The sequence below is a fragment of the Lolium perenne genome, chromosome 3 (genome assembly GCF_019359855.2).
Source record: "Lolium perenne isolate Kyuss_39 chromosome 3, Kyuss_2.0, whole genome shotgun sequence".
Lineage (NCBI taxonomy): Eukaryota > Viridiplantae > Streptophyta > Magnoliopsida > Poales > Poaceae > Lolium > Lolium perenne.
Window position 1 is genome coordinate 127,197,469 of NC_067246.2, and position 24,667 is coordinate 127,222,135.

A 24,667-nucleotide genomic window follows, 5' to 3' on the forward strand; every position below is an offset into this window, starting at 1 on the left:
ATGTCTCAGGTTTCGTGGAAACCATGAGATTCACACTTTTGGGCCGGCATTATGGCTACTAAGAAGCACTTCTTTCCACACGAGTCTTTCTCCATTAGGGATGGGTCGGAGATTCGTTTCTGGGAGGATAGGTGGTTGGGAATAACCACTCTCCGGGAACAATATCCAGCTTTATATCGGATCGTGCGTCATGAGGACATAACCCTTCAAAGGGTGATGGAAAATTCTCCAAAAACTATGACCTTCAGACGTAATGTAGTAGGTCCCCGCTTAGCCAACTAGAATGAACTGGTACAAAGACTAGCTCCAATCCAATTGGTCCAAGGGAAAGATCTATTCCGCTGGGAACTAACCAAGAATGGTAAATTCTCAGTAAGGTCCATGTATGAAGCTTTGATCCAACCTATTCAACCGGTATATAACAATAAAAGGATTTGGAAGTTGAGGATATACCACTAAAGACAAAAGTCTTTGCTTGGTACCTACGTCGTGGTGTTATCCTCACCAAAGACAACCTTGCAAAAAGGAATTGGCGTGGTAGTAAGAGATGTGTTTTATGTCAAGAGGATGAGACAATTAAACATCTCTTCTTTCAGTGTCGGTTTGCCAAAGCTATATGGTCAATCATTCAGATAGGATCTAGCTTATACCCTCCCCGAAGCATTGCAAATATTTTTGGCAATTGCCTAAATGGGATAGAGGTTAGGTTTAGGGGTCTTATCAGGGTGGGAGCGTTAGCCGTCATATGGTCGCTCTGGCTATGTAGAAATGACAAGGTTTTCAATAACAAAAATTCTTCTCTTATGCAGGTAATCTACCGTTGTACGGCTACACTCCGTTCATGGTCGCCGCTTCAGCGCTTTTTGGACCGCGACCTCTTTACGGAGGTGTCTACACGGTTGGAGAATTCGACCAAGGAGTTTATTTCCCAACATGGGTGGCTGCATAGTCTACGGATAGCGGCTCCTTCATCATGATTTGTTTATCTCTTTCGAGATCCCTTTGTACTTGAATTTTTCTGTTTGGATGGTGTCCGTGAACGACTGTGTGCATCATAGTTATGCAGACCGGGTGTGTTACGACAAACTTTGAAGTAATAAAACGCCCTTTTTCAGAAAAAAATGTGAAGTTAGGGTTGCAACATTCAGAAGTTTGTGTTCTGTATGTGAGGTTAGGGTTTCAACCGAGTCGAGTTCGTGAGTTAGACCTGGATTAGCTTAACTCATACAAATATTCGAGCGAGCTCATACCGAGGTGGGTTAAAGATCGAGCTGTAAAAGTTGATTTGTACTTAGCTTGTGCTAATCTCGAGTCAATAGTTTGAGGTATGAAAAATTAGAACTTTTAAAAATTTGGTTATATATAGAAGGAACAAAAATACCATCGAGAACACGTATATTACTAGAAGAACTAGTTGAATGCCCGTGCGTTGCTACGGATTCTTAAGTTTTATGAGCGTACCTATGGTGCAAATCTGAAAATTTGTTAAAAAAGCCACTCGATCACCAACTGGTGGATTCAAAGATCACTTTGGCAAAATGGTTCAATCTCTACCGTTTACAAATAAAAACTTGCTGATGTACACCCACGGGTTTTTTCTCTTTTCAGCCAAGATGACTAACATGGTGCTTAATCAGACCTATATTTATTTGTGCATGAGAATACATTCTCTCTAGTTATAAGAAAGTAATACATTCCAATTATTATTGTTCAAAATACCAAATGTAGTCCCGGGGAGTTTCTATTTTTATGATACCATCATACGCAATGCTCCAAATAGCCCAAAGTCCTTCATCAGTGAATTCAACTGCCTATCATTCCAAAGAACGAGCCCCATTTCATGTCATCAGCATAATTAGATAAAATGTGATTATGAGTGGTACAAAGAATAATCATGATGGAATAACCATAGGAAAAATCCATACAATTTAGGTGCTGGCCACAAAATATTCACCCTGGACATAGGCAATGTTCCACGAATTGAGCAATGCCATGTTCCATCACCCATAGGCCAAAATCCTTTAGCATTAAATACAACAGAACCAGCCCAATTTCATGGCCTGTACATAGTTAGATAGAATGGGTGCATCAGTGGTACAAAGCATGGGCGTGGACAATAGTCTGAAAATAAAACAAAGGGTCTCAAAAGCACACATAAAATCCTTGAGGATAATTGTGCTTGTGTTCCAAGGCTTTGCCTGATGCATGGATGGCCGGCGTATCTCAAATTCCTCAATCTGTCACAATGCTGGTTGGCGTATCAAAAGGCGAGTTTATGACCATGCGAGCACCCCTAGTTCTCCACATTGACGCCCACATATCCCTCCACATTGACAATCTGAAACTGAACAGTAACTAAATACATGCATCCTTACCTGTAATAAAGCTGCAGTTTAATCTAATGCGCTTTATCACAGAGAAAATGGAAGTTATTGAAATTCTTTATTTCTGTTAGAAAAGTGTGCTATTACCAATCAAACATAGAATATGTAGAGGCATCCATGAAAAAGCTCCACACAATTTAGCAAGTACATAAGCCCAGGATCTATATGAAAATGAATTGCACTATATCATTATGTAACACTTCTGCAACTGCCATTAATTAGTACCAAATATGCTTACAGACTTCCAATAAAGCACTTTATTCTAAGCACTAAGATTTTTATATGCTAAACTCTTTGTTAGCCAAGCAACCTACTCTATACCATCTCTATACCATCAAATGAAGTACACATTCCGCAAAGAGTTAGCATCATATTATAAAATATAGTATGACTTCTTAGAAAAGCATCATATTCCAAATATGTATCGTACGAAATTCTGAAATTTTCGGGATGTAAATCGAAACCGAGCTCACGTTAGCTGATCAAAATATTTTATTTAGTTTTAACTACATAAACAATTATATGAATGATGACAAATGCCATTTCATACCTCAGAAGATTCTTGGCCACTGGTAGTCTTCATTGTAGTGCCCCATGTAGACTCCCAGGGCATTTTCACTTCAAGATCAGGATAGGTTTCCACATAGAACATCCAACAGGGAGCCCGTTCATCCCATTTTCTCAAGGGGCAAAGCTATCTATTACATTAATAAGGCTCATTAGATCTAGTTAGAAATAAAAGAAGAATTAACTTATAATATTTTCTCAAGAAGTATAACCATGCCAGTTATAGCTACTTCTTTGATCCCAAATTTGATTCTTTTTCACGGTACAATGACTGAGCATATTTTGCTTGATTAAAAGGCGTATTGTCTGAAAGATCAACCAATTTTTCTCGTAAAATGTCAACCAAGCCCATCACATGCACGTAGAAGTAGAGAAATAAGCAAAAGAGTAAACAAATTCTGAAATCTTCTCTCTTCGATCCAATTTAAACGTGTAAATTGAGCATCATATGCAAAAAATTAAAATCTCCAGATAACAACCCTGTAATGCACATACAAACTTCTACCTCGATGATAAGGTCATGAATGATAGATGGTCAGTGGGACGGTTCCCATAGCGGTTAAGACGATAAGAGCAGTTCAATGAATATGGGAGACTGCAGGTACACTTATGAACCTCGAAGGTAAGAAAAGCCATGAACTTCTTCTTGTCTGACTGCTAGTTGTTTCCTCCGTTCTAGATATGGATCCCAAAAAACACCACACGGAAGAATCTGAGGACGTCACCAACCTGGAATCAACAAGAGACACAATCAAAATCAAGTTCCTTGTGAAGACACGAGATTATATCCAAATATTTGAAAAGACAAACTTTTTTTATTTGAACACAACTATTGAATGTTTTGAAGTGGATGGTCATTGTTCCTCGAAATAGGCTTTCGCCCCACTTTATAAATAAAACCAAACGGCCAAACCAATACAAAGTGATGAGGAATTCCTCTTACAAACTTATTAGAGATAAAAAAGAAAAACTAAGAAGCACCGAGCTTGCCATCAAAGACGCCGAGAGACGAGAGAGACCTCGGCTCCACAACAACACTCGCAAGGAGGTAACGATGTCAAATGCGCTGCCATTGCCAAGACCACCGAGGTCTAGGGTTTTCACCCAGAGGCCTAATATGGAGAGGATAGCCACAACGAAGCCCTCAAGAGGGTCACGACACCCGCAGGCGTCTTTGATTCTATTCTCGCAGCACATGTCAACATCTGGTACTCCCTCCGTCTCAAAAAGAAATTGCTCAACTTTTTCTAGATACAGATGTATGTATAACTAAAAATATCTTTATACCTCCATATCTAGACTCTATACCTCCGTATCTAGACAAAGTTGATAAGCTCTTTTAGGAATAGAGGAAGTATAAAATTGAGTGTGTGTACATTGCCACCAAAAGTTACCTAATTTATATCATAGATGCATCATGAAAATGCCCTTATACTCCGACAATACTTCATTGTGTCTCAAAAACTTGTTGATTATCAATCTCCTCTATATCAAGTGTCATTGGCTCCAACTGATCCCCCAAGTTGCACACCATACTATTATGCCTATGAATTCGCTACAATCTCGCAAAGTGCAGGGTCTTCGGTACCCCTAAAAGTAACTTGCAAGTTACAACGATAGAGGAACACATTCAGAAACCAGAAAGTATTGCATAACTCTAAACCGCCCGAGTTATGTAAAAGTAGTTACAAGTTTTTAAAATGTAGAAGTTGATGTCAAGTTATACAAAAATTCACATTGGTTTCAGGTTCCAAACCACTAATATCATACTTTTTTTTGCGAAAACCAAACCACTAATATCATACTACCCCACAATGTCTCAATACCCCCTCACCAAGCAACTAAAGTATGCACTATTTAAAGAGATACCATAGCTTGTTATTGTGTGCAGTCTCTTTTCTTCTTGCACTGCACACTGCATCACCTAAAGAAGTCCCTTGTACCAATCTTAACAATAGAATAGCTAATGAATAATGTGCACCACCTAAAGAAGTCCCTCACCAAGCTGTGAATACATGGTACAAACATCACATTCCCCGCAAATTTCATTTTGATTCACGGGGCTACGTCAATTGAAAAGGAAGACTAAAAGGAACTTCACTAAAACAACAATTTAAGTAAGGAACTTCTTTTTCAGCAGCCAAATGTTAAAACATAAATCAAGCGTGTGTATACATCGACACATACTTCGGGAGACTTCAGTGGAGTTGGTTTTCCATCAACAAGCTCGATAATTTTACTGCAATTTGGTTCAATGAAAATACCAAAGCACAACAGTCAGTAAAGGATTGCAGGTAAACCTACCATGGATTGATGATACGAGATTATGTAGTAGCTCTTGCAAGAATATAATATGTGCTCATCCTAATGAATAAAATTGTTAAACTGAATCATCTCCATTCTAAAAAATATATGTGTTCTTCATGTATTTCCATTTTATAGAAGAAACAACCTTTGATTGTTCTTTATTCTATTTCGAGTGAAACAACTATCTCTCTGCAGTCCTACAGCTAAATACCACTCTCTGTAATCTAGTTACATCATATGTGATAAATATAAAATTTCATGGTTCAGGGCAGTAGTGATAACCTCATTCTCTCTATGTGAAAAATAGAACAGTGGGCAGGGTTCACAAAAAGTTGCAATAACATACTTCACCAATCAAGTAAACTTTAAGGAAACTTATACAAGTAATATTGTTTCATCAATCGTGGGCAGGGTTCACAAAAAGTTGCAATAACATACTTCAACAATAACATACTTCACCAATCAGTTACAAAAATTATAAAATGCACACCGTTTCCTGGAATAATACCCTGATGCAAATCAAATCGAGGATCACTATAATCTAATAAAAAATGTGATCATGGACTGCTTGCAAAGCAACTATTCAGTAACAACCAACAGGTTGCCTAAAAGTAGTCAGATTTTTATCATTAGCTAAATATCGCTCGGGTAACTTCATTCATAATATTCCAAAATATTTAATTTTTAAAACAATAGCATGAGATCCTAGTTTTGGTACCATAATCCAATATCCCAATGGAAATTGCTTGTAGCCTGCCCTGACACCCTTTTGCTAATCACCTGACACAAAATACACCATTTGCCCTACACTCTTTCTAATTTATGTAGCTCATACAGTCCTCAACACAGTCCTCCATACTCTACTAACTAATCCAATGTATCATTAGTGAAGCCTACTAATGGAGCATCACACAAAAATTCTGAAAAAAATTATAAGGGAAAAATTGCCAATAGAAGGTTTAGTATCAGCATTTGCTGACCTATGATACCCCCAGTGCATAGAACCATGGTTTGATCACCAGAAAACGGAAAAAATATGATCATTTGATTTTGAACATATTTCTTTCAGATAGAGGAAAGCTGAGAGCAACTTTTGATCAAAAATATTAGAATTTTCATAAATTTAATGATCATATATTTTATCTAACAGATCATAAGTTCATTTGATAGAAAGAATGATGAAGAAAGTGCATACGCACATGATCATAGCAATAGTACCTCCATCTTGTTTGTAAAGATTCTGAAGATCTAAACCTTCAGTTGCCTCAAATCTGTTCGCACTTGCTTCAAAACCGGAAGTGTGGAGGATATCTCATCCAGTTTGCTGGTATGAGAGTTCAAACGTCACTCCGCTGGTCAGGATTTACTTTTGTGCTGCTTTCCAAGAATGTTTTGATATCATCTTGTTCCTTAACCTGCAGTAGCATGTCTCAATAAATTAAAACATTTATGTTTCAGCAAAGAAAAAGTAGGGAAATGTAAATTAAAATTTTGTTGTTTCAGCACAGAAAAAATAGGAAAATGTACTAAATCAGTGATAATAAACAATTTTATGAGGAGAATTCTCTAGGAGCACACATTTTTTTCTATATGTTACCTGCTAAACAGACAAATACATGCTCTTAGTTTTCGTAGGTAACATAATTTGAGTCCAAACTCCAAAGCCATGAATAAAACAACAACAGTTAGGATCTCCTTTATGATTTACAATGCCATTTAGGGAACTTACAGTCTAGTGATGTCTCCTTCATGCCTCCGTTTAACTGCATCACATCATTTTTACCGAATCTAATTTGTGGTCAACATCCTCATTACTCTAACTTCGAAATTTATCATGACAATTTATAACTTAAAAAAGACTGTAGTGTACGTTTAAGACTGCTTTAGGTGCAATATCTATTCAAAAGCATGCATCAGTCTAATTTACATGCTCAATAAATGAGATGGTTCATTTGAGCCTATTCAAAATACAAAAACACGGATGAATGATATGTAAATTATGTCAGGGAAAAGGACACGAGTTTACATCTGCTATCCGGAAAGAGGGGGTTCAGTGGTTTATAGGGTTGCTTGATATTTTTGCCGGTTCAGCTGACATTCTTCACGCACACTAAATTGGCAGGTATGAACATATCATCTTACATGAGTGATTATGAGAGGCGAATCTCTGGCCGCTTGGAGTTCTGGGGTACTGCTCCTATTCCGGTCGCCGGCCCTCCTCTTGCCTCAAACCGCTGCAACGTACTGCAAAAAAAATCAGAAGGAGATACAGATAGGAGATCAGATGAAAGAATGAGAGACGTCTCGGTTGAACCACCATTGGCCGTCTCACAAGTTCAAGCAAGGGCGTCCTTGGGACTGTGCTTCCTCAGGGTCGCCCTCATGCCTGTATACTCCGGCCGCACGCAGCACCAGGCCGTTGCCAAGCCGTTTGATCGGTGATAGAAATAATAATAGCCCACCTAAAGCAGAGGAGACCGAAAGATGTGATGGCTCCACCGAGCTTCATGGACTCGACTGCGGAGGCCGGCGCTTCAGATCGTGGGCCGCAACACGGAAGAGCGGTGGCGCCGCCGAGCTCCATGGCGGCGCTTCCGATCTCGGCGATGTCCACCGGTGGGAGCGTCCAACCAGAGGTGATCATTCGATGCAGTTGCGCGAGGCCCTCCAAGGAGAATGGCGGCGGCAAGCCATGGCGATGAGATGTGAGGGAGGAGAGAGCGTGCGAGGGAAGAGGGAAGCCGCGTGAGGACCTCCCTGAATTGCGTGACGCATCAATCACGGCGAGATTGGCTCCTGCGGGGCGGAAGATGGGACTGCATACGGCCAATTTTGACAATCCAAAGATCGGATCCATTGGTGAAATTTTAGACGGTGCGGATCTTCTTAATCTCCTTCACCAAACGCGTTGTATGACCTACGACCAACTCCAATATAATAGTAAAGAAATAAATAAACCTTCGATATTCGCCACCACTGACTGCTGGTTAGCTCATCATTAGTCCACAATCCTCAGTACTCACGCAAATTTGGAGCAGCAGTCGCCGACGCCTCGCTGGTGGAAATGGGGAAGAAAGCCATCCGATACGCCGTGGTCAGTCCCTCTTCTCCGCTTGAATCGCACTTGGTTGCCGGGACGTGACGTTGGCCGTTGCCGCGGCATGGCCTGGTGTCGTCGCAGGTGGATGCCTTCGCGACCGAGCCGTTCAAGGGCAACCCCGCCGCGGTGTGCCTCCTCGAAGGGGAGATCGCCGCCGCGGCCGGGGACGACCGGTGGATGCAGTCCGTCGCCACCGAGTTCAACCTTTCGGAGACCGCCTTCCTCGTCCGCGACTCCTCCCGTCCAGCCGGCGCCGCCCCGCGCTTCCACCTCCGATGGTTCACTCCCGTCACCGAGGTACCATAGTTTCCAACCCATCTCCTCCACGATTCTTGGAGCCCCCATTTTTACTACTAGCATCGATCGATCTGAAAGAGAACCCGTGGACCGGCATGGTTTCACTGATTCCGCAGATCCACCCGCCTTAATTCTGCGCATGCGTCCTCGTTTTTTTCAGGTCGAGCTATGCGGGCACGCGACGCTGGCCTCTGCCCACTTCCTCTTCACTACAGTTCTCGCGGAGGATGGCATGATCGAGTTCATGACCAAGTCCGGTGTGCTGACCGCAAAGAAAGTTCCTGCTGCCCAGGGGAGCACCCGCATCGTCCCGGGTGAGGAGCAGGGGAAGCTGTTTATTGAGCTGGATTTCCCCATGATTGATTTCCTAGATTGCGACGAGATGCCATCCATCCCGGAGACCCTGAACCGGGCATCAATCGTCAGCGTTCACAGATCGGCGGCCGACGGCGATCTCATTGTACTGCCTCTCTCCCTTTTTTTGCCTTCGGAATTACATTGGAAAATAAACTTCCCCAGTGTAAAATGGAGAGCTCCTATGATCATTCACCTAAGCTGAACAGCTGTTCTCCTAGTTTCATTTAATCAACTATTGCTCACTTTATGTAACTTCTACTTCAGAAAAAATAATTGCTCAATAAACAGCTTGCGTGGCTTTCAGGTGGAACTTTCTTCGGGAAAGGAGGTTGCTGACATCGTTCCTAACATCGATGAGATCAGAAAATTGTCCTGCGGAGGTGTTATGCTTACAGGACCAGCACCTGCTGGATCTGGTTATGACTTCTTCACACGTTTATTCTGCCCGAAATTTGGGATGGATGAGGTGATCTCCTTTCTTGGTCCAAAAGTCCAAACATGTATAAACATACTGAAGCTTCTTTAACTTACCAGGCATCGAGCATTTGAGTAAAATGATATGTAGGTAACTATAAGAAAATCGGTGCAGGAGTGCCTCTCCCAATGCCTAATTGTGCTCATGTCTTACATATGTTATTGATCTAGAAAACATGCCTCATATATGTTACATCTTTCATTCTGGATACCATAGTCCTGCAATGTTGTCTAGTACTAGCTCTGTCCGGGATTATAAGGCCGGCGTGTATTCTTAGATTTTAAATTTGATCGACGTAATTCAAGGTATATAACTACATATTACAAAATATATATCATTAGAAAGTTTAGATGGTTCTGCTTTCTAATTCAAGGTATATAACTATTTATGTGTTGTATAATTCATGTTATGTTAGTCAAATTGACAATCTAGGGACCTGCGCCAGCCTTATAATCCCGAACAGAGGTAGTAACAGCCTTTTGTGAACCATGTTTGTCGTTGGCATAAATGAACATCATCAGAGTTACTTTTGTTTATTAGAACTGTATGTACATTCATAATATCAGTTAGCAGGCACATAGCTTTTATGATTACTAGTTGGGATGCTTGCAATGATAGAGTGCCACCGGTGCAATTATGACGGATAATTTCTCCAAGAAATCGCATATCTAGTACTATTACATGTGACTAATTGAAAGATATATAAAAGCCTTCTTAATTTAATTGATCTTTGGGAATTCATTGGCTATCGATATTCTCCACGGAATGCTGCTTTCTCTTTCATATTTCATAAGCCCTGATCTCTACATTTTGACAGGACCCTGTTACTGGCAGTATACATTGTGTACTGGGACCCTATTGGGGCAGGAAGCTTGGGAAGCAAAAACTGACGGCATTTCAAGTAAGTTATTGACAAATTAGTTATCGAGAGGCCTATTTTGCTTTTGGAAAATTAATGCTACATGCTCCCGATGAGCTAAATCACCACGTTAGTTCTCCTTCATATGACCTTGTAATCTTTTATCATCAGGCATCTCCAAGGGGTGGAACACTGTACCTGGAACTGGATGATGCAAACCGGAGAGTGAAAATCCAGGGAGAAACTGTTACTGTCGTGGCTGGGACAGTGCTGGCGTAACATGTCATCTACTCAGGCATGTTTTGTAGGAAAAGGAGTTGTAATATGAGCTACGGTGTGGCCAATTAGGCTATGCTACTATGTACTGGTTTGAGAGTAAAATAGTTAAGGGGAATAAAAATGTTGATCCTTTTTTTCGCTTGAGAGAAAACCCGAACTCTCCTATGAATACCTGAACAATGTCAACAAAATAACCTAGTCTACCCCAACTTGCTTGGGAAGTTCAAATAAGCATGTTAATGATGAAATGTGAGGCTCTCCCTACCGTGGTCCTGTAGAGTTGTCACTTGCAGCATCTTGCGAACGCTTGTCTAGCGGAACTGAACAGCAACCGCCCTGGAACTTGTGCTGATTTGGACCACAGCTTGGAGCCAAATCATGAGCAATATCCTGAAGCTGTAACCGCCAACTAAAGAACAACGAAACTCACACTTATTTCCGCTGTACTGTGAACTTTTACAACAAATGACTTGTCGTGAGTGAGCTTATGTTAGGCTTGATCTTTTTGAATACCGGTGTTGTTACGATTGTTCATAGGGGATCCAAATATTCAGATAGTGACTTTGCTCTTCTGAACACAATGACATGGACTGTATAGTTTAAAAACTTCCAATTGGTTAAATTTTGTTTTCTGAAGGTCGCCCTACCAAAGCATGATCTGGGCAATGATACTGAAAGTGTGTATTTACGGATAAACTGTTACTGTGATGGATGGAACGCTATTAGCCTAGCTAGCTAAGCTGCCATTGCTATCCATCTGCACGTATATGCTTCAAATGACAACCATCCATTGCGTTATATGCTCTTCGATCTTCACGGTTTTGTTTGATGTTATGTGCTGGTTTTAACAGTAATGTATGGGATATAAAAACTCCGTGACTCTTCTGGATTATCTGAACAATGTCCTGCACTCCCGCAAGACCAAAGCAAGTGACATTGTATTGTTGCAAGTTCAGGTACGACAACAGTTCATCAGAATGAATGCGAGTTTGTATATGGAAAATTTGTTGTTTTCTTAGACTAGACCTCCTGTGGTCACAAGGCAGCAGCTTTACCACTGTGCCGAGGCTCCCCTTCTACTAGTAATTAATTAACATGGGGAATTGCCATTATCTGCTTAATTGTGAGGTTGCAAACAAGGTCGTTGGTTCTGCGATCTCCTGAGCACAATGACATGGGATGTATAGTTAAAAAACTTCCAATTGGTTATTTCTTTTCTGAAGGTCGCCCGTTACTGTGATGGATGGAACGCTTTTAGCCTAGCTAGCTAAGATGCCATTGCCATCCATCTATACGTATATGCTTTGAACGACAGCCATCTATTGCGTAATATGCTCTTCGATCTTTACGGTTTTGTTGGATTATGTGCTGGTTTAACAGTAATATACGGGATTTTAAAACTCAAAAACTCTTCTGGATTATCTGAACAATGTCCTGCACTCCTCCAAGACCAATGCAAGAGACATTGTATTGTTGCAAATGCAAGTTCAGTTACGATAACTGTTCATCATCAGAATGAATGCGAGTTTGTACATGGAAAATTTGTTGTTTTCTTAGTATATAGTTACTACATGTAGTTAATTAACATGGGGAATTGTCATTATCCGCTCAATTGTGTGGAAAGATTTGCAAGCAAGGCGTTGGTTCTGCGATCTTACGGTGAACTCACATAGAGTAATTCTATTTCCAATGTGGCTTTTCCTCACCTGAGAAATCACAAGTAGTATGCACTGGTGTTCAATAATGCGGTTGATGCCCCAGTTTCAGATGTTTAAGACATGGGCACATTGCCATCAGACGCATGAATCCCTGACAAAATTCAGTTTGGGGGAAAAACAAACTGGGGTACAAAAATGAACAGAAGAATACGTAGCATTCAACCGGCAACTTGGAATATGTACATCTTCAGAAAATTCAGTTCAAAGAACATGCGGCAACGGGGAGGAATCGTATCGATCAATCTCTCCCCGTCCCACCTTGGCAACAGACTCGAAACGATCTCCATCGACCTCTCCAGCCTGCGGATGGCGGGTCCGGTCAGGGCCACATCACGTCCACCGCGATCCTGGAAATGGCAGCGAGATCCTCGAACGAAGATTCCTCCTCCTTGGCCACCGCGGCGCCGGCCCCCTGCTTCGCTCCCGTCGCAGGCGGCGTGCGTTCGCCCTTGGCGGCGGCTGCCGTGGCGACCGGCGCGGGCCGGAACTCCCGCAGGCTGTGGCCGCCCACGTAGCAGTTGGCCGCCAGCATGCTGGTGCTCCCCGCGCCGCCGAGCAGCTCCGACAGAAGCAGCACGATCGAAGCCATCAATGGCGCTGCTACTCTGTTGACTGTCGGTGTGTATCTTTGCTGGAAACTGTGGTGGTAGCTGAGAAATAATGGCGCGCTAGCTGTGGATGGGGAAGAAGGGTGTGGGGTTGCGGGTTTATATACCGCGGGGCGCCGGCAAGGTTTAAAGGTGGGCCGCGTGTGGTTTACGGTTACGGCGTCTGCGCGCACGCCATCAATGGCCGCCGGTTTGTTTGGCCGGAGGCTAGCCGACGGCCGCTGGGTTTCGGGCGGCCGAAACAGTGGGCGGAGAGAGGCACGGCCCCGTTTTGTTGCCAACTTGCCGTCTTCCTTTTGGGAGACGTGGTCTTTTCTTTCTGAGTTCAGCTCAGCTGATGCGTGTCGTGTCCTTGATATGTGTCTTTCTCCAAGCTCCAAAGCTAGCTCCGGCTGCTGCTGACTTGCTGTGCCGACGTTTGGTGTTGCCGGTACAACAACACGACGGATAGAATTGGCGCGGCGTCGTGTCATCCGTGTGCAAGCAGGTGGGTTATGCTAGGTGGTACCGCAGGCCTCCTCTTTCCGTCGGCGGGCTCGTGGGTCGTGCGCGCTGCTAGAATGTGTCTCGGGACAAAACAGTTGGCCCGGTCACACAAAAGAAATAGTCCGCGCCTCCGTCCAGGCCGCCGGCCTGGGACATCAAAATCAGATCAAGATGAACATAATTGAAAAAAGGGCGGTGTTGGGCGTCCGGTCGATATTTCGCCGAATCCTCTCCACAGATCTTCATTGAATTAAAAAGTTTATTTAGTATTTTTGTACACCCACGTATGGATAGGTGTTTCCGTCACCGTTCATTATTCTTTGAGATTCGGATTAGAAAAAGAGAAATGAATATTTCCATCTACCATGGTGGGCATCAATCTCGAGAAATAAATGGATGGTGACGGAAATCCCCACACATATGCATGGGTGTACAAAATTATTTCTGATTTTTTGTGCTATTGTAGCATGTCCATTTTCATCCTTAATACCTTCATACAATAAATACTTCACTGCATCGAAAGAGCCCTACATTTACATCATTAAAGCAAAAAAAAATATCTACCACAAACAAAAGAAACGACATGTCAGATAGAGAAATTCTGGTGAGACCTTATTAGATACCTTATAGCAAAAAAAAAATCATGCTATCGCCATATACCTCGTAGCAAAAAGTTATGCTATTGTCGTAGCAAAAGAATTGTGCAATTGAAGCAACATTGCAAAAACGAGCAAGGATTTTAGCAGCGTGTTCGCAACAAAAACACATACGAGTATATTACATTTAATAAACACTCATACAACATCAAATAAATTTGCAAAATTTTGACTTGTACCATTGCACCAACTTTGATGGACCAGGCTTGCCGGCAATGAATCCAACTTGACAGAGGCCCATTGGCACCATTTCTACGCAACATGGATTCATCCTCCATGATACCTTTTTGTTCCCCTTGAATTTACTAGGCGAAATCCATTTGATTTCAAGATATAACTCGAGAACACCTCGAATGTCATCCATGTCCATGATCGGTGACCCTTCGTTGTTATGCGATGGTCCACGACCCCACTGCTACTCCACACCCATTGCCGGAGCTCGGCACGCCGACGTCTTTCCTAGCCTCGCAAGCGTCGATCTCCATCACCAGATCCCCTCAGCTGGCCTCTCCACGACGCGCCCCAAAGGTTTCGATGCAGCCAGACTCCATTTGGGAGGCCTCGATGGAGATGCTCTAAGAATTAGCCAACACCCTCGTCCATCATCCTCTCTCGACAAAGAATATGTTGGGAAACACCGCACACCGGAGACAACACCATCATTTTCACCACCGCAGTTGCAGGCATTCACACATCCGCATGAATTGGAAAAGAGACAGAGAAATCAACACCGGTCCGACTTCATCTGGTGTAGCGAGGCACAACAATGGCTATTAAGTTGGATTGGTTGTGGTAAAGGGAAATCGTTTATTAAAAAAGATTTGCAACGGGGCGTAAGAAAATGTCAAATTAAAAATTGTTCGCAAATTGGCAAAATAGGATGTGGCAGAGTGGAAGCCTTGCATGTCCCCGAACATGGGAACAAAGTTTGTAACACTCCAGCACGGTTTTTTTTTTGAGAGAACGAGCGACACTTTATAATACTATATATTATAGGGTAACCAACATCTTTTTTCTCACAATTTTGATTTTTTTTTAGATTACCAATAGGTTGACACGTATGTGATTTTGTGTTTGTTACCGCTGTGCATTTCTTGTGTGCAATTTGGGTGTCCTTTTGCACTTTCTCCTTTTGTAAATTTAGTGTTGTGCTCCCTTTTGTTACGGGTGGATGTAGCATTTTTATTGAACCGCCGCTTTGACTTTTTCTGGAGAGATCGTCTGCGTCCCTCGACTTCCCCCCGCGGTCTCTCTTTCTTTGCCCGTTCTTTTCTTCCTCCTTCACAGGACTACGCGGCGAATCTCTGGCGAGTCACGGCCCCATCGTCTTCCTCTGGTTTCTCCGGTGTCCCTCCACCCGCCATCCTCCACGTCCGGCGCCACTGCCTGCTCTCTTCCGTTTTCCCGGCACCGCTGTGCTCGGCCCGCCCATAGATTCTTTAGATTTTCTCTTCCTCTTTCCATCCGTTTTGACCAGATCGAGGGAAATCAAGAATCCTCTAGATTTATTCAGATCAATTTCATCGTTCTCCATCTCCTTCGTCTTCTCGCTGCCCGAGCTCCTTTCTAGCCGATTCATATCTAGATCCTGTGCCCGTACCGCCTCCTATGGTCACCGGGTAAGGGTACTGTGGAGGTCTGGGTTCCTTGACTCAGCAACTTGCTCTTATGAGGCACAGAGGCGGCGACGCGGAATGTGTCATTGCCGGCGACGGGGTGCGATTGGGGGCAACATGCGGAGGGGTGGAGTCCTTGGAGGGGACGAGGTCGAGTGGCTGAGCTTGGTCCCCGCGTTTGCCTCCAGCGAGAAGAGTATTGTGGGTGGCACAGCGGCGGGGAGAACCTGCTGCGGATTCTAGACGTGCGTGTGCCTTTTCACGCCTCCCGTCGGTTTTCCTTGCCCTCCACCTCGCCGCGGCGGTCGCCTGTCGTCGTCTTCTGGTGGCTGTGGAGTATAGAGGATCCTGCTTCCTTAGAGCTGTTCGCTGAGACGACCACCTCCTGGTGAATCCAGAGGAGCAGATGCCGCGCGCCTGGACCGTGCTTGACGCGGACCGGATGGGGGTCGCCCCGTGGCAGGCTGGCAGCGCCGACGTATACTTCCGCTACCTGCCTGGAAATCGAAGCGGAACCCCAAGTGCGTCGATCAGACGCCAAATCCATGGAGGAAATGGAGCAGAGGCGGCCCCACTTTGTCGAAATTCTCAGGCAAGCCTCCATCCAGTACGACGACCCCCATCCTCAGGTACCAATTTATCCGCTTTGTCTCTTTATTTCCCTTCCCTGTTTCAGTCCGTATTGAACTTCTGTCGTCTTTACCCTTTCCAAGATTCGGCGATAGCTTGATCAGCAGTCAGCAGCTAGCTTCAGTTACGAAATATTCTTTATTGGCCTTTCCATTTACGTTGAGAGCTAACAACAATGCTACTGATGCATTACTGTCTTCATTCACTGAAATGTTCAACATATTTACTTGATCAATGGAATTGAGCAGCGGGTTTGTTTTTTAAGGTAGTACAAGTATTCATCCCGGCCAAAGATGCAAAACGCCAGTAGTGTGTAGCACAGAGTTACATCCATAAGCCGTTACAAAGTGTCTGCCAAGTGCTGGAATTAAAGAGTTCAGTAAGTAGTTGAAACACAAGCTCGAGCTGCACATATCCTTTGCAGCAGTGGATATTTGAACCACACTTCATTTTCTAAAAGCACACACTGTATGCTCACGACGGGAAATACATGTAGCTGCCCACTTTGAATTAGTAATGCTTACGGGTGTTCGCTTCTTTGTAGCACAGGCACCCTTACCTTCCTTCTTTGGCTGTGAAATGTTGTTCCATTTGCTGAAGTGAAAATCCGACTCGAGGTTCTCTGTACTCAATCAATGTTGCACCGGGACGAAAATCGACCTTTATTTTACCATTCAATCTACGTGTATCATGTACCTTTGCAGCAAAACATCTTACCATCCCTTATTATTTAAATAATAGTGTGCATTGTTAATTCAGGCTGAAGATAGTGCTAACTTCATCAGTGTTGGATATTACAAGAAAGATTCATCCACTCATACCACTTGAGTTATAATTTGTGACGTTTTTATCTTTCTGCCTCCCACTCTTTTTTTGAGATCTATTAAAGATTATACTGAATACTCGATACCAGTCAGTTATACATTTGTTGAAGTTCTCTTATTAGCAGCAAAGAAAAGTTTACATGGTGCCATGCTAAAACCCTCGCTTCAATCAGAAAGAATTCGTTACAGACCTGCGGATTTCAAATATAATTTATCCTTAACAATTCACGAAGCAGTATGGTGCCTCCACAAAGGCTGCGCAAGATTTGGATTTAATTTCCAGATCTTGAGATGCCTAGATTTTCTAGCATACATGAATCAATTTGGAAAAAAACATATCTGAATCACAGAGTTTTCGTCTTGCTTTTTGTGTGGTGATAGATTCAGATTTTATCGACCAAATCATCACTTATCTTTACTCTGTAATGTTTCTTATTTCCTGCCGGACCAGTTAGCGTGGACACGCCCGCTCCGTATCCTAGCCAAGGCGGCTGGTGCAGGCACAGAAGGGGTCGACAGGTTGTTGCGGTGGTGTAGTGCCGCTGCGACCAAGGATGTTGGCGGTCAAAGGTGACAGTGTGGAGGGGCTCGAGCTTGCGGGACGGTACGCCGCCAAGGTGGTGTTGAGCACTTTAAAACAATTTTCAATCGAATCAGCCACCTCCATCGCCTTGCAAATTTCCGTAGGCTCAAACACTTTTCGGAGCACTTCATGTCTTACAGGTAACTTACTGCGATCTTCTCGGTACTATTGTTTGAGGTAAACTAACAACAAATTATTCTGTATATGCAGACATTTAGCCAATTGTGTTACTTTGATTTCACATCAAGGCTTGAAATCATTCGGCTATGTGGATGATTACTGATAGGCCTAAATTTCCTGACCGGGTTCTTCTCATAGGTTAGATAAAATATGATATCGTCTCCCTTATGCGCAACATACACTTTTTGCATTCCAGTAATTAGTAGTAGAACCTTGAAATTAGCAACCACGTAAAAAGAAGCACTTGTAACTTCATTTCAGTTGTCTTAAATGTGCAGATTTTTCTCATGTGCTTATACATATATAATATGCTAATATGGGTATCTTTCTCATAATCATTACACACCCATAAGTATTAATATTGACTTCTGCTTGCACACTTGGAGCTACCTCAAGGCATTACAGTAAATACAAACTTAGACTTTCTGAAGGCTTGGGAGGCCTCTATATTTTGTGGACAGCTAAATTTTTCAGAAAGCTCAAAAGCCTTGCTTATTGATGCATTTATAGAGTATACTTTTATAGTAGATGTATTTTAAGAAAGTGAATGGTGCGAATTTTGATTTTCCATATAATCAATCCAAAATATGGACATATGTAAGATTCCTGAACAAATCTACTGCTTAGATTAATTACCGGTTAGGTATACACTTTTTAAAGAAAATGAATGGTGCGAATTTTGATTTTCCATATAATCAATCCAAAATAAGGACATATGTATGATTCCCAAAAAAACCTACTGCTTAGATTAATTACCGGTTAGGTATACACTTTTTGCCACACAAATTCAGAAGTTTAAGTAATATGATTGATCCCAATGTAGGAATCTACAGAACTTTCAGGTGAAAAAAAACTAGAACACCAATGAGATTTTTGGATGGGAGTCACAAGCATTAATGCAATGTTAAGTTCGCCAAACCTACGAATTAAACAGGCAAGGGGTTTTCTTAAAAGTTATAAAAATATGCATTACTATTCAATTGAAGGGGTGAGGCAAGTTTCATGCTAGGTAGTCAACTTCAGTTTGTAGCCTGCATATTCTGTTGCTTTTAATTAAAAGCATTATAACTAACTTATGTATTTTTCTTTTCTTTTTATACATCACAGATGATTTTGTATTAGAACAATATGAAACAGAGATTACAACTGAATCAACCCCATTTTCCGTTTCACTTGCAAGACACCTACACACTGTTATGTGGTTCTGAGATGTATGGAGCGTTTTGGTGTTCTCATTACAATGAGCAAAAACTGGTACAAGCTCTTTCATCTTCTTAATTTCCTTTCTGATGTGCTGAGCAAAATCTCCCATAACGAAGTTGAACAAAATCACCCTAAGAAATTATTTCCATTATTTTGTAATTAGATCTTCACTCTTTGGTATGCCGCCTACAATTCTCTACTCAGAATTTTCGCTTTAATACAGACCAAAAAGTGCTAAATATGCAAGTCTTGACGCTAAAAGATTTATCATCCCAAGATTCAACTGGAAGGTTCTTGTGTGTGCTGCTCGAATATGAAAGTGTAGGCATCAGAAAAACAAAGCAGAACTTATATGAGCTAGAGTTTATTGTCGATGAGGTACTGTTTTATGATCTGAAACATTGTATTGAACTACCTTGCATTGTGCATGCCATCTCCCATGTTGTTTTCCCTCTTTTTTTGTCCCCGGTTATTTTAGAACGTTGCGTTCGTGGACGAAGATAAACCGATTCTTCTATATCTGGTTATCTTCTTCCATATCATAATTGTTTTCATAGCATTACACTTATACTCATGTTTCCTGTTTTGTATGATTTGTTTAACCTTGTGATCCCACAGCAGTGAATAATTTTCGTCTGTACTAATTCATAAGTATGCCTAATCTTTCGAATTACACTTTTCTTGCATTTTGTATTAAAGATCAATGGATGCTCCTATATCTGAACTTTCCTTTCGCATAAATTTTTTTTTTTTGCCACCACCCTTAAACTTATATTTCTTGCAATATATAAATTATCTTACCTTGCAACCTCACAAAGTAATAATTTTCATGCAAACCAATTCGTGAATTTACACACTCTTCTGAATTATATTTTGCATACACTTTATACTAGCTAGCATGGAAACCTCCTCAACCATGTTTTTCGTCTTTTTATATTAATCAGAGTTGATAAGTTATTTGAATGTTCTTTTACCCCTGGTTGTTCTTTTCTCTTTTTTTAAGACAGATAATGTTAGAAAGATGCTTCCGAGCTGTTTAGACGAGTTTCTGAAGTCAACTACTTATTTCACGTTATCAACATAGAACACAGTTCAGTTTAATAGAACCATGCATACTAAGTATCTCATGTCGCCATCTAGATGTGTCTTAGTCAATACATTGAACATATTTTTTTCCTAGGTAACATGTTATCATTTCCAAGCCGGATGTTACCTCTGATGTATTACTTTCTTTTTTTACGCATGTGTCCTTATAATAGTCTACTAAATAAACTTTTCTTGAGGCTACAATGTAAGTTGCCCGCTTCTAAAAGGTGCCAGATATATGAGCTTTGGCATAGGAAGTTGTCTTTTTTGTTACTTATATCTAGGGATCTATTATTGATTTCTTGCAATTCAATGTTTGGAAGTTCTCTATTTTTTCATCTACAAATATATTCAGCTTTTTATGACCTCTGAAGTAGTTTTAAAAAACATGTTCTTACTAAGTCTGGGTTGCTTCCTTGCTTATAATGGACGAGTTCAGGCTGAAGATCAAAGAAGAATTGAAGCACATATCAGGCGTGCCACCAAGGAGTAGGTTATCCCCAACACGGTTGGCAAAGGCATGGAAATTAGCCTCCTTTTCTCTGACAAACAAGAGGTGACTTTGGTAAATACTGATTGCCCTCCAAGTAGAAATAATAAGGTTTTCCAAAAATTGTGTTCTATGTTTTTACGTCCCAAATACCAAGTGTAATGTGCATACGATGGCTTCCAGGGATTGCATAGTCAGTTTTTATCTTTGATGGTGTAATAAAAGTTGTGACGAGATCCCATACATGTACCACATGCATCAACATTGTTGCCTTTTCTTTTTGCGAATTCATCTACATTGTTGCTTGATAGATGATTTATCTGACAACTTGGACATAAATAATGCTGCGATGAACGAGCATTCAATCAAAAGTATGCGTCCACTCTAAAAATACCACTTATTAATCTTTAACTCACAGGCACATGTTGGGCGCGGCGTGCCGCCGTGCCAGTAGTTTGCTAGTTGATTAAGATAAACCATTACAAATAGTCTACCGGATGCAGTCCAGGACATAGTTTCTAGAAATGAAAGATACACACTACTTCGTAGAGCGTGATGGGTTCGTTGCATGAAAAATAAAAAAATTCTACCGCAAATAAGAACAAATCCAAGATCCAAACTAGGAGAAGCCAAGATCAAATCTATGAAGATCGAAGCAACGAGATGTATATGAGACTAACCCTCGAAGATTCCAAAGCCTACGAGATTAGATCTCGTTGTTAATGTAGTCGATCATCTAGTGCTGCAATCCGGTAGCACTTCCGTACTCGGTCGTGCGTACGGTATCGATGAAGCCCGTCCTCTCCCCGTTCTAGCGGGCAACGGAGGTGTGGTAGATCCCCTCGGAATCCCAGCAGCACGACGACGTGGTGGTGGTGGAGGAGAAAAGCTGCAAGGCTTCGCCAAGCCGGAACAGCTCTATGGAGGAGAGAGGGGCGGCCAGAACTTGGTCTGGAAGGGGTGGTGCGCCCCTGCCCCCTCCCCTCTTTATATAAGGGGGGAGGTCGGTTGGGGTGGACCCCCCAAGCCCATCTAGGGCTTGGCCGGCAGCCAAAAGGGGGAGGGGGAGTTTTCTTCCCCCCAAGTTGATCCCCCCTAGGGTTTGGGGAAACCCTAAGGGGTGGTCGGCCTGGGTACTTGGGGCTTGGTGTGCCTGGCCCATTAGGGCAAGGCAGCACCCCCTCGGCCCATGTTGGCCCCCCTAGGTTGTGGGCCCCATGGTGGACCCCTCCGGAACCTTCTAGAACCTTCCCGGTCTTCTACCGGAAAAATCCCTAACTTTTCCAAAACCTAGAAATCAACTTTCCTTATATGAATATTATTCTCCGGACCTCCTCGTGATGTCCTGGATCCCATCCAAGACTCTGAACAAACTTCGGTCTCCATCTCATATTCTGAATCTACTTATGCGACATCGAACATTAAGTGCGTCACCCTACGGTTCGTGAACTATGCAGACATGGTCGAGACTCCTCTCCGACCAATAACCAATAGCAAGATCAGGAGATCCATAATGGCTCCCATATATTCAACGATAACTTAGTGATCGATTGAACCATTTACATACGATACCGATTCCCTTTGTCACGCGATACTTTACTTGTCCGAGGTTCGATCATCGGTATCTCCATACCTTGTTCAACCTCGTTACCGACAAGTACTCTTTACTCGTACCGTGGTATGTCATCTCTTGTGATTCAGTCACATGCTTGCAAGCTAATCAGATGACATTCCACCGAGAGGGCCCAGAGTATATCTATCCGTCATCGGGATGGACAAATCCCACTGTTTTATCCATATGTCTCAACTCACACTTTCCGAATACTTAATCCCATCTTCATAACCACCCATTTACGCAATGGCGTTTGATGTAATCAAACTACCCTTCCGGTGTAAGTGATTTACATGATGTCATGGTCGAAGGACTAGGTAACTATGTATCGAAAGCTTATAGCAAGTTGAACTTAATGCCTTGATCTCATGCTACGCTTATTTGGGTGTATGCCCATTATATCATTCACACAATGACATAACCTTGTTATTAACAACATCCAATGTTCATGATCACGAAACCATGATCACCTATTAATCAACAAGCTAGTTATACAAGAGGCTTACTAGGGACTCCTTGTTGTTTACATAACACACATGTATCAATGTTTCGATTAATACAATTATAGCATGGGATGTAAACATTTATCATGAACACTAAGATATAACAATAACTAATTTATTATTTCCTCTTGGGCATATCTCCAACAGTCTCCCACTTGCACTAGAGTCAATAATCTAGTTTACATTTGTAAAGATATAACACCTTGGCCTTCTGGTGCTTATCATGTTTTGCTCACGGGAGAGGTTTTAGTCAACGGATCTGACACACTCAGAAACGTATGTATTTTGCAATTCATTTGGGTCTCAACGCATCACTCATTTTCCAAATGAGTCGGCATTAATTATATATGCTTAGTCCTCTGGTGGAACCTTAATTCCGCGGTCTGGAATAAGTCACTAATATTGTCACACACAATATAGCTTCAAAGTTCTGACACTATCGGAACTACACCATGTTCTCAAAGAACTCCTCGACTTAACATCCTCAGTCCTTGTCAAAACAATGACATACTCTGCCTTTGTTTGTAGAATCCGTCACAATATTTAGAACTCATCTAAATCTAGCATAGACTTCTTCTAGCTCATTGTGCTACCTTTTAAACAACACTTAGCCTAATTGAGATTGAAATTTTATTTTTATATGAGACCAAACTAATATCGGTGCAACACCTTACATCGATTTTTTTGTCATTACCCCATACAAAACTATATATATATCCTTGTTTCTTCTAAAGCACTCAGGGATATTCTTACTGTTGTCCAATGATCATTGCATGAATCATTCTGGTATATGATCGTAACACTTTAGAGCACATGACATCTGATTTCGTACATATTATTCATGATCTAAAATCACTCATGTGGTTTTACTCATCGAGTGTCAAATACACTCAAGTCTTGTTAAACCTTCACATGGAAAAGAACACCTTCTTAATATTTTTATATTGAACTACTTCAATATTCATTCTATGTACTTTGACTTAAACTTATTATGTGTTTCAATCTATCTTCATAGTTCTTGACACTAAATATGTTCCAGTCCATAGTCTTTCATTGAAGTTAATTCTCAATGAAACCTTTCAATCAAGTATATAATTACATCATTTATAATCAATGATATGTCAGCCACATATAATATTATAACTATGTCTCAGCGCTCCCACTTAATTTCTTGCAAATGCAAGCATCTTCATCGTTTTTGATGAAATCAAAACTCTTTGATTATTTCATCCGGTGAAGATTCCAACTCTGTGATACTTACTTCATCCAGTGAAGTTTGTATACCCATCTAGTATTCCACGGACTAGCAAAACTCTTTGGTTTGTATCTAGTATACATCCTTCATACACACTTTTGGTAAGGAATGTATCTCTGCCATCCTACTATCATATCTCATAAAAGAAATATGTAGCGATTACTAGAATAATCCACATAGACTATAAGCATTGCTACGGAAGATCTAATCTTATCGTAGTCAACTCTTTGAACTTTGTCGTAAACAACTTATCGACAAGTCGAGCTTCTTCAAGGATATTCCATCCAAGTCCATCAAATTTATAGATCCATTTACTTTCAAAAGTATTCACCTATCTTGGATTTCATGGCGCATAGCCATTTTAACGGAGTCAGGGCCCATCATAACTTCTTTGTATGTAGTTGGTTTATCATTGTTCAAGTCCTTTGTCCACAAATCATTTATTTGATCACAAAGTAAACCATACCTACAAGGTTCAATGGGTACTTGTAATATCCCAGGTAATGGGGTTACAAAAATAGAGGAAACAGATGTGTGCATTGCATTCATGCATAGAAAATCTGGGGAATTTTCGTGCTTTAAAGTAAAACAG

General features: G+C 41.7%; 2 protein-coding genes and 2 long non-coding RNA genes across 8 annotated transcripts; 2 read left to right on the forward strand and 2 right to left on the reverse strand.

The window, feature by feature from the left end:
• Positions 1-2,007: 2,007 nt before the first annotated feature.
• Positions 2,008-8,199, reverse strand: LOC127342354 (uncharacterized). Of its 4 annotated transcripts, none has more exons than XR_007876592.1 (6): positions 7,576-8,199; positions 7,401-7,492; positions 6,477-6,673; positions 5,139-5,190; positions 2,935-3,680; positions 2,008-2,338 (listed from the first exon to the last, which is right to left on the reverse strand). It is a non-coding gene; the product is annotated as an uncharacterized lncRNA (long non-coding RNA). The 4 variants fall into 4 exon arrangements; XR_007876595.1 differs by having other exon boundaries at positions 2,935-3,082; positions 3,457-3,680; positions 7,401-8,199; XR_007876591.1 differs by having other exon boundaries at positions 7,401-8,199.
• Positions 8,200-8,215: 16 nt separating this feature from the next.
• On the forward strand, positions 8,216-10,873 carry LOC127342351 (uncharacterized). The gene is made up of 6 exons (XM_051368289.1): positions 8,216-8,352; positions 8,440-8,655; positions 8,816-9,115; positions 9,317-9,478; positions 10,305-10,388; positions 10,518-10,873. The coding sequence occupies exons 1-6, from the start codon at positions 8,323-8,325 to the stop codon at positions 10,623-10,625; spliced, it is 900 nt and encodes a 299-aa protein (XP_051224249.1). The 5' UTR covers positions 8,216-8,322; the 3' UTR covers positions 10,626-10,873.
• A 1,520-nt stretch (positions 10,874-12,393) lies between these two features.
• LOC127338393 (uncharacterized) lies at positions 12,394-13,143 on the reverse strand. The gene has a single exon (XM_051364518.2). The coding sequence runs from the start codon at positions 12,930-12,932 to the stop codon at positions 12,663-12,665; it is 270 nt and encodes an 89-aa protein (XP_051220478.1). The 5' UTR covers positions 12,933-13,143; the 3' UTR covers positions 12,394-12,662.
• A 2,172-nt stretch (positions 13,144-15,315) lies between these two features.
• Positions 15,316-21,022, forward strand: LOC127342355 (uncharacterized). 2 transcript variants are annotated; one of them, XR_007876597.2, is made up of 6 exons: positions 15,316-16,338; positions 17,615-17,886; positions 17,957-18,064; positions 18,750-19,180; positions 19,353-19,507; positions 20,655-21,022. It is a non-coding gene; the product is annotated as an uncharacterized lncRNA (long non-coding RNA). The 2 variants fall into 2 exon arrangements; XR_007876596.2 differs by having other exon boundaries at positions 15,320-16,338; positions 19,034-19,180.
• The last annotated feature ends 3,645 nt before the right edge of the window (positions 21,023-24,667 follow it).